Source organism: Indicator indicator, chromosome 22, assembly GCF_027791375.1.
Source record: "Indicator indicator isolate 239-I01 chromosome 22, UM_Iind_1.1, whole genome shotgun sequence".
Lineage (NCBI taxonomy): Eukaryota > Metazoa > Chordata > Aves > Piciformes > Indicatoridae > Indicator > Indicator indicator.
The window spans coordinates 6,163,238-6,172,586 of record NC_072031.1 but is presented as its reverse complement, the minus strand read 5'-3'; the positions used below and the strand labels follow the sequence as shown (position 1 = coordinate 6,172,586).

The 9,349-nt window shown below is 51.3% G+C and overlaps 2 protein-coding genes across 2 annotated transcripts in view; one reads left to right on the top strand and one right to left on the bottom strand.

The window, feature by feature from the left end:
- The first annotated feature begins 840 nt into the window (after nucleotides 1–840).
- Nucleotides 841–5,604, top strand: TEX47 (testis expressed 47). The gene is made up of 7 exons (XM_054391293.1): nucleotides 841–942; nucleotides 1,092–1,321; nucleotides 2,325–2,517; nucleotides 3,368–3,432; nucleotides 4,202–4,427; nucleotides 4,833–4,992; nucleotides 5,567–5,604. The coding sequence occupies exons 1-7, from the start codon at nucleotides 841–843 to the stop codon at nucleotides 5,602–5,604; spliced, it is 1,014 nt and encodes a 337-aa protein (XP_054247268.1).
- Nucleotides 5,605–5,933: 329 nt separating this feature from the next.
- The window catches only part of ARHGAP17 (Rho GTPase activating protein 17), a 56,231-nt gene continuing 52,815 nt past the window's right edge, over nucleotides 5,934–9,349 (bottom strand). The window contains exon 21 of the mRNA XM_054391292.1: nucleotides 5,934–6,745. Coding sequence (XP_054247267.1) covers nucleotides 6,615–6,745 — 131 coding nt within the window. The 3' untranslated portion in view covers nucleotides 5,934–6,614. The remainder of the gene's footprint in view (nucleotides 6,746–9,349) is intronic.

Here is a 9,349-nt window from a genome sequence, read left to right as displayed (position 1 = left end):
ACACCTGAAGACCAGGGAAGTTCTCTTCCTCCTCTGCTCTGCCCTACTGAAGCCACAGCTGGAATCCTAGGTCCAGTTCTGGGCTCCTCCGTTCAAGAGAGACAAGGAACTGCTGCAGAGAGTCCAGTGGAGGCTCTGAAGATGCTGAGGGGTCTGAAGCATCTCTGTGAGGAGGAAAGGCTGAGTGCCCTGGGGCTGTTGAGCCTGGAGAAGAGAACCCCAGAGGGGATCTGATCAATGCTCAGCAAGAGCTGAAGAGTGGGACATGAGGAAGGAGCCAGACTCTTGTCAGTGATGCCCAGCGATAGGACAAGGGGCAAGGGAGCTGGCTACCCAGACAGGTTGTGGAGTCTCCTTCCTTCTCTGGAGAGCTTCCAACCACACCTGCCCACTGTGATGCTGGGTAAACTGCTGTGGGTGCCCCTGCTTTAGCAGAGGGCTTGGACTCCAGAGGTCCCTTCCACCCGCACCACGCTGGGCTTTTCCCCTGGGCCGGGGCCAAGAACCACGCTTCCCCTAACGCCCTGTGCCAGGGGTGCTGGGTTGGGCTGAGATGAGACCCAGCCGGCCCCTGGCCCCTGGGGCTTTGTGTAGCGCAGATAAAACTCATTAAAGAGCGAGAGCTGCTCCCTGCCTGTGCTGTGTGGCGCTAGGGGTGTGGGGGCTGGGTGTGTGTGGGGCTGGGGGGTTTGGAACTGGAGGTGTGTGGGGGCTGGGGGTGTGGGGGGCTGGGGGTGTGGGGGCTGCCAGAGGCCTGGGGCCGTGCGCGGGTGCTCAGGGGGCTCCGCGGGCCTCTCACGGACTCCAGGCCCCTCACGGGCTCCGGGCCCCGCGGCCGCCATGTCGGAGCAGGCTCTGGGGCCGAGCCGGCCGCGCACCCCGGAGCCCGCGGCACCGGAGCGGCAAACCCTGCTGGCTGTGCGGCAGCGGCAACTGAGGCCGGTGGGGAAGCGGCGGCGGCGCCGGGGCCGGGGCCGGGGCCGGGGCTGGGGCTGGGGCTGGGGCTGGGGCTCGGGCTCGGGCTGGGCTGTCCGCCGGGGGCCAGGCGGGGCGAGCCCGGCCTCTGCTTTCCTCTCCTTCCCTCCCCGCAGAACCGGTTCCCGCTCCACAGACTGCTGGTAGTTGCCCGGCTGGGTGAGGCGGTGTCGGTTGCGGCGGTGGCAGGTGGGTGGCTGGTCCGGAGAGGACAGGCCGAGCACCGCAGGTCGGGGCGTGGGCAGGAGTCGGTTTGGAGTGGGAACTGCCGCGGCCACGGGTTCCCTACGCTGGGCCACCCGGAGCCCACTTTCTGTCCGCACCTTTTGTGTTTTTCTGGCCTTGAGTGCGTCAAACATTGGAGCAGAGCACCTACAAAACCTCGGGGCACTGCTTGTGCAAGGAGTAATGATGGGCAGTGGTGGGGCTGGACTGGATGATCTCCAGGGGTCCCTTCCAACCCCTACCATTCTGTGACTCTGTGATATGAGCCTTGTAGTAGCCCAGAAAATGAGAAAATCCTCCTTTGTTAAACCATTTCCCCAACCTAACTGATTCTGTGATTCTATACAAAGAGAATTGTCACATGGGAATCCTTCCTATTCAACTATGAGAAACCCTCAAAGAGTCTTGACTTTAAAGGTCTGATACTGATTTGTAGAATCACGGAACTGTTTCAGGTGGAAAAGATCTCTAAGGTCATCAAGCCCAACCACCACCATGGCTATTAAACCATGTTTTGAAGTGCCATGTCCACACATTTTTTGGACAGATCCAGGTATGAGTGTCTCAGACAGCTAAAAGAATCACAGAGTCACAGCCTGGTTTGCATGGGAAGGGCCCTTCCAAGCTCATCGAGTCCAACCCCTCTGCAGTCAGCAGGGTCAGCTGCAACTAGAGCACGTTGCTCACAGCCCCAAGCAACCTGACCTGCAATAGTTCCAGGGATGGGGCATCTCCCACCTCTCTGGGCAAACTGGGCCAGGTTCACCCCACCCTCAGCGTCTCAGATTTCTTCCTAGTGCTTTCTCTGATGGATGAGATACCTCAGGTCAGTTCCTTTGCTTTTTAACCACCCAGTATCAGCTGGTGCCAGCCAGGATTCCACAGGCAAGACTTTCTGAAGTGCTCCACACTTGGGGCCTTCAGATGCCGTAACCTACAACAACAACGTAAGCAGTGTGAAGATGTTCAGAGTAAACAAACACTAAAGGGAATTTTAAACTGGAAATGTGCAGGTTTTGGTGCATTTCAGGAGCCAGCAGGAACAGTGTTGGTGCTACATCAAGAGACCCCCACAGCAGCAATGCTTTCATGCTTCCTCTGAAGTCTGTCTGATTTCTGTGCAGAGAGCACAGAACAGAGCACCCAATGCTGGCTGGCTGGCTCCATCACAACAAACTGGTTGACAAACTGCCAGTTTTTCTTTTGAAACAAGGTTATTACAGAGAACTGTTTGAAAACATCTTAGAAGACCATTCAGGAGAAGACATCTCAGGTCTGCTGCTTCTCTATCCCAGCTGTATTTTTCACCTAGTAGAGGTAAGTTCCATAAATTTACTGGAAGGATCAAGTAACCTTGATTCCTTTTGGTAGAAATTTGGCTTTTGACTACAAACATAAAACTATTTAGTTAAAAAATGTCCCTGCAGGACTAGGTGACCTTTAACGGTCCCTTCCAACCCAAACCAGTCTATGTCTAGAGCCCTCAATGGAGGAAGGACATGGACCTGCTGGAGTGTGTCCAGAGGCCACAAGGATGATCAGAGGCTATGAGGACAGGCTGAGGGAGCTGGGGGTGTTCAGCCTGGAGAAGAGAAGGCTCCAGGCAGATCTTAGAGCAGCTTTCCAGCACCTGAAGGGGGCTACAAGAAGGCTGCCGAGGGACTGTTTGCAAAGGCCTGCAGTAACAGGATGAAGGGCAGTGGTTTGAAATGAAGGAACAGCAGATTTAGATTTGCTGTGAGGAACAAGTTCTGCACCATGAGGGTGCTGGAACACTGCAACAGGTTGCCCAGGGAGGTGGTTGAGGCCCCATCCCTGGGGATCTTCAAGATGAGGCTTGAGAAGGCTCTGAGCATCCTGCTGTCCATGGTGGCTGCAGGGGGGTTGGACTGGATGACCTTTGGAGGTCCCTTCCAACCTAAACCATTCCAGGTCTCTTGCTCCCTCCATAGATTTAAAGACCTGGATAATGCTGTGGTGGGTTCAGGAGCTTCAGACAAGTGCCCCAGAACATGATTGTGACAGACATGATGGGATCAGCATGCACTGGCCTCAGTGCCTGAGACCCAAAGGAAAGCCCAGGCAGGGCAGCTGAAGAATTAGTTTAATATACAGAAAATATTTTGCAATATGCAGCTGTGTGCAAACTCTGCCCTCTCCTCTGCAGTCCTGCAGCAGCACCATCCATCTCATCATCCAAGATTTAGCCTCTCTCCAGAATCAAGGCCACAGGTAAGTTTCACATCACCTTGGGTGGAATGAAATTCTAACGGATGGTAAAATATGTCCCTAAGGCTATGCTGAACATCAGCCACAGTTATGGCAACCTTGCATTCTCCTGTTGGACACCTGTTGCCCTCAGAGGAGCACTAGATGACCATTCATGACCTATCTTTTCTGGAGGCAGGCAGCACTTCCCAGCCCAGCCCAGCCCTCTGCACTGGAGTCCCAGACACAAAGACTTCCACTGCCCACAGCCTTCATAGGCTTTAGAAACCAGGACAGTTCCTTTCTTAGGGATCAGCTGTAGGATTTCTGGAGCCTGCTTTGTAACCACCTGGATATGCTCATGCTGGAATTCCAGAAACTCTCTTCTGAGCCTTAGTCAGTGCCTTCCAGTCTCCTACTTGTCATTTTGACACCAGTCCCATAGAATTCAGCCAGTTCTGATCTCTTCCTTATCCCAAGTGTCTCTGTAGGGCCGTGGATGGATTCCCTGACATCCAGGTTCATGGAAGCTGATCATTCTCTTCCTTGCTAATGAGCTCCGATCAGAGCAAGCTACCCCTGCATTTGTTTGCTAGATCCCTGCTGCTCTCCTGCTTGTTTCTCATCCTCACACCCCACCAGACCCCTGTACAGTGCCCTGGGGAATGATTGGAAAAGATTTCTGCTGGCTGGGGCAGGAGGGGTCACCATGCTGTGTCCACATAATCCTCCAGCACAGCTCTAGGAGTGCAGACCACAGCTTCCTGCTTAAGAACTCCCTGATGTACTTCAGGATAGAATTCCCTCTCTTTCCACACAGTGCTTTACTCCAGGATATTAAAGTTCTAGTGGTGGCACACAACATCCCCACCAGGCTGTGCCCAGACTGGTACATGGCGACAGCGACAGCTGCTGTGACATGGCCACAGGGCTCCCCACCAGCAGAGTCCACAGCAGAGGTGGTGGCAGAGTGCCTTGCCCTCCTACCCCAAGTGGCAGCCTGCATTCAGAGTTTTGAGGTAAGCTTCACTAACTAAGCAATTTCCTTCGTTTACTCCCCAAACCACAAAGCAGGCAGGCAGCCACCCCTGTCCTGCCAGCAGCGTTCACAAGCACAGACACCTGGGCAGCTTCCAGAAGCAGTGTTAAAGCATCACAAAACCTCATTAGTTTAGTCCAGGTTTCTTTCTAGACCTCTGCAGGGTTATTTGGTGCAGGGTTATTTGATTAATCAACTGCTCCAACATAGCTTCAAGTCAGGTGAAAGTGGCTGACACACTGCCTCTTCCCATTGCTGGGCTCTCCTAGATCAGGTGGTTGGTGGACTGGGGAGGAAATCCAGCCCTGCTTTGGGTAACCTTCACTTTGTGTCCAGCCCCCTGCTCTGATTATAACCACACTGAAATGTGCTGTTTGTTACCAAGGATGACAGTGAGGACATGGATGAGAGTCTGCACACTCTAGGACCTGAGCTGTTGATCTCACCAGAGACTGTTGACTACTTGTGTCATGCTGAAGAGTGTTCCACTCCAGAAGATTTCCTGAGGATTTATTTAAGTCCTTCACAAGTTGTCTTGGACTCAGGTACCCATCCAATTTAGTCACAGAACTACATTCTGGGGCTCCTAACCTTGAATTTTGAGTTAGAAGTTTGTTACAAGTGCTTGCTGTAGTGACAGAGGAAAGCGGGACTACACCCACTGACAGAGGTCACTGTCCCTGCTAGGAGATGTCTGAACAGGAAACAACTGGGCAGCCACTGGGATTTCAGACTAGGAAGGTAGTAACTACAATAGATCCTGTCACCAAGTGCGATGTGTCTTGGCAGGACAAGAGGAAGCAGTTTCAAGGTGCCCCAGGGCAGGTTTAGGTTGGACACAAGGAACAATTTCTTCCCCCTAAGGGTTGTTAAGGCCTGGCCCAGGCTGCCCAGGGCAGTGGTGGAGTCCCCATCCCTGGAAGGGTTTCAAAGCCTGGAGATATGGTGCTGAGGGCCATGGTGGTGACCTGGCAGTGCTGGGGTAAGGGTTGGACTTGATCCTAAAGGCCTCTTGCAGCCTAATTCTGATTCTATGATTAAGGACTTTACAGGTTAAGTAAATTAACACAACTAGTTACATGCATGTTTCCTGAATTAACTACTTTCCTCTCATTGCAGAGACTGTGTGGCCTGTTCCCTCTCATTTGTTTGCATGACACAGGCTGCATCCAGTGTCCCTTTTGCAGCTGGACTCACTTCTCTTTAGCATCTTCACCCCCAGAATTCTTCCATTAACCGTCTGTAGAAGAATGAGCTGAGCAGTGAGTGAGCCACGGGCCCAGGGCACAGCTGTGCCCCCTCCAGGGTGCCTGCTGGAAGCAGCACCACTCACAAATGCAATAAAAGATGCCTTAAGTTGACAAAAGACAATCTTTAATTTTATAAATGTTCACCCAGCTGACGAATCCAAACAGTTCTTCAAAGGTCCTTCAAAACTCAACCGTCTGCAATACAAGCACAACACCATCCCCCCTCCCCCCCTCTACTCCCACAGCTTCATCCTGAAACAGCTGCAAGTTTCACATAAAGAAAAGCAGGCTTGGTTAATACAAATAACTCTAAGTATTGGGTACTGATGGTTAAGTAGCACTGAAATGATTAAAGATACAGTAGGGTTCCTTCTACAGCTGACAGTCCTTCAAGGCACTAGATCCATCCACAGTTTCAGCAGGGTGACTGAGAACCAGCAGTCACCACACCAGCACTCAGGCATTTATGTTTTTTTGGTTCATGTTCTCGAAAGATATCTGCAGCAAATCAGTGAGGGAATGTCTCTTGCAGGGCACCTCCTTGTAACCGCTAAGAACTAGACAGAAAAGGTCTAACCGTGCCATTACAAAGGTTATCTCCATGATACATGCACTTTAAACAGCTATGTTCTGCTCCTTATCCTGTAGGGACTCCTGCTCACACCAGCTGTAGCAGCAGCAATTACACTTCCTATGCAAGTTTCTGCAGTGACTGATTCCTTCCAGCCAAGGTTTTGGAAACCATTGTTGAGACACAGATCATTCAGCTTCTTCTGAACAGCTTCAACCGTTCTCCCCGTGAGGCACAGGTCCCACTTCTTTACCCTTCTGCCAGATCATCAAAAGAAGCTATTCACTGCTAGCTCTGTTGGTTTTCCCACCAGGAGAGGAACCTGTCCCAGGTTGGAGAGTTTCCACTACAGAGCAGTGCTTTCTGTGTCATTGTCCAGGTCAAGTGTGAGGTGGTTGTGCAGCTCTTTGCTCGCTGTCTCTGCAGGAAGCTCTGAAGAAGGGTTTGGAAGTGGTTCTTGAATACTGGAATTAGAGTCTGCACACAAAATGGAACAGCAAGGTTAGCAGGCTGGACACTGACATCACTCTCTAGTGTGTTTGTGGTGGGCTTCCTTAGGAAGAAAAGAGAGAGGAAAGATCAACAAAGGTGTTCAGAACAGAGGGCTGGCTCCCCTCTGTGCACCTGGACACAGAAAGGCTGAGCCAGACTCAAGCTGTAGAGGTGCTTCTCCTACAGACCTCTGCTTTAGTCCTGGACGTTACCAGAAGACATTTCTTGCTGAAGAATGGCAGATAGCAAGTTAAGGTTTAGTCTCAGATTCCTCTCCAGGCTTTCACATCAAAACACAATAATCACTGAACAACAAAGTGTGGCACCTCAAATCACCAGCCAGGTCACCACCATCTAGGACTTTCAGAAGCAAGAGGAATGTGGATGGTGTCAAAAGGAGACACTGTCCCAAGAAATGCTCTAAATCCCATGTGAACTAAACCCCTTTCCTGGGTGTAACACAACACATCATGTTCTTTGCCAGATCTGGGCAGTCAAGGTGTACAAGGAGCTCAAAATGTTTTATTTCTGGTGGCTGACTGCCCTGAAGATCAGAAATATCTGTAAGAGGTCCAAAAAAAGTAACCGAAAAGATGAATTTGGTGTTTTGGAAATGCCACAGCATCACCTCCTGCAATCCAGATTGCCAAATAGCAAATAATGATAGCCCTTCAACCTATGAGGAAACAAAGAAATGCTTTGATGTTCAAAATAGCTGGCACAGGTGGGCATCCTGTCAAGACTCTGACTCCTATCTCAACCATTAAGTCTTCAATTTAGCGAAGAAGTGACTTCACAAATGTTCAAGTCTAAGTTTCTGAGCTCCATGGCATGGGAAGAGGGAAAAGTAGAGAAGGAACTGAAGGCTGAGGGGAGCCTACCCTACCTCTCCCTCTGCCAGCCTTACCCTTCAGTGTTGATAAAGTAGCTGGAACTCAGTCCATTCTCTGATGGCCTAACACTGATCAAGTGTTGGCCTCACTTTCCCCAACACATGACTCCAGGACTGGTTTCTTGGCAGCTGTGAACTACACAAGTTGTCCCCAGGCTTGTAGCAGAGTCTTGGGGAGCACCACATTGTGCTGAGGCAGCATCCCAGTGGTAAATGGAGTCAGGCAGAAGGTACAGGACAACCCATCAGTGCTGTCTGCCCTGGCAATGGGAGATGCCCCAGGCCTGGAAACATCCAGGGGCAGGCCAGGTGGGTCGGGGCTCTGAGCAACCTGCTCTAGCTGAAGATGTCCCTGCTGACCTTTAAGGTTCCTTCCCATTCAAACCAGTCTGTGATTCTTAAACACCATCATCTGGGGAAGCTTTTCAATGGGTTTCTCTCCCCAGCCCTCTCATTTCCAAAGCCATAGCCTGGTTACTGGGTTATGCCCAATGCCCTGTGACACCTCAAAGGGGATGCCTGTCCAACAGACCTCTGACAGCAATGAAGAAATCATTCCTGGGACTACTTCACACCCAACTCTTTTCACTTAGCCTCACACCTAGTCCATAAACCCAAGTTTCCTAACAGCAGCAGCTCTCCTTTATCCCCACTGTTAGAATCATAGAACTGTTTGGGTTGGAGGAGACCTCCAAGATTGAGTTCAACCACTAACCTAAGACCACCATGGCCATTAAACCATGTCCCCAAGTGCCATGGCCACACATTTCTTGAACACCTTCAGGGATGGGGACTCCACCACCTCCCTGGGCAGCCTGTTCCAGTGCCTGACCACTTTTGCAGCAAAGAAATTTTTCTTAATGTCCAACCTAACCCTCCCCTGGCACAGCTTCAGGCCATTTCATCTCCTTCTACCACCTGATATTAGGAAGAGGAGACCAGCCCCTGTTTTTTTCAGGAGCTGTTTCTGCTGTTTCTTCAGGAGATGAAAACTGCAGTGCTTCTCAGGTCAGTTGGTTTAATCTCTAGATTAAGCCATTTTCACTCTTGTTAACAGAAGCAATATCCCATAAAGACCAAACCAAAACTGTCAGTCTTGCCAAGTTCCTCTTGCATTTTTCTCTTACTCCAAATGTTCCATGCTGAGCTTGACCCCAGAAGAGGAGCCACGTAGCAGAGGCGCTGTGCTCACCCTCAACCTGACACTGCTACCTTTGAAGTTGCATCTGAAGCACAGTTCAAGAGGGGTGTGCTTCAACTTCAGGTGCAGACACAGAAGCTCTCCCTGCTGTGCCCTGCAGCAGGATGCACTGCTCCTGGGTCTGATGACTCCAGCCCCCTTCAGAGCTGCCTTTGCAAGGTGGGAGCTCAGCGAGGAGGTCTAACTGCCTGCCCAGGGAAGGGAGTACCTCAAATGTCACTCTGACACAGTGTGGGAAAAGGCATCTGAAGGGAGCTCCACAAGAGCTGGAGAGGGACTTCTGACAAAGTGAGTGTCAGGACAGGAGGCAATGGCTTCAAATTGGGAGAAGCTGGATTGAGATTGGACATTAGGGAGAAATTCTTCCCCAGGAGGGTGGTGAGGCACTGGAACAGGCTGGCCAGAGAAGCTGTGGAGGCTTCAAGCCTGGCAACACTCAAAGCCAGGTTGGTTGGGGCCTTTAGCAACTTGCTCTAGTAGGAGGTGTCCTGCTCAT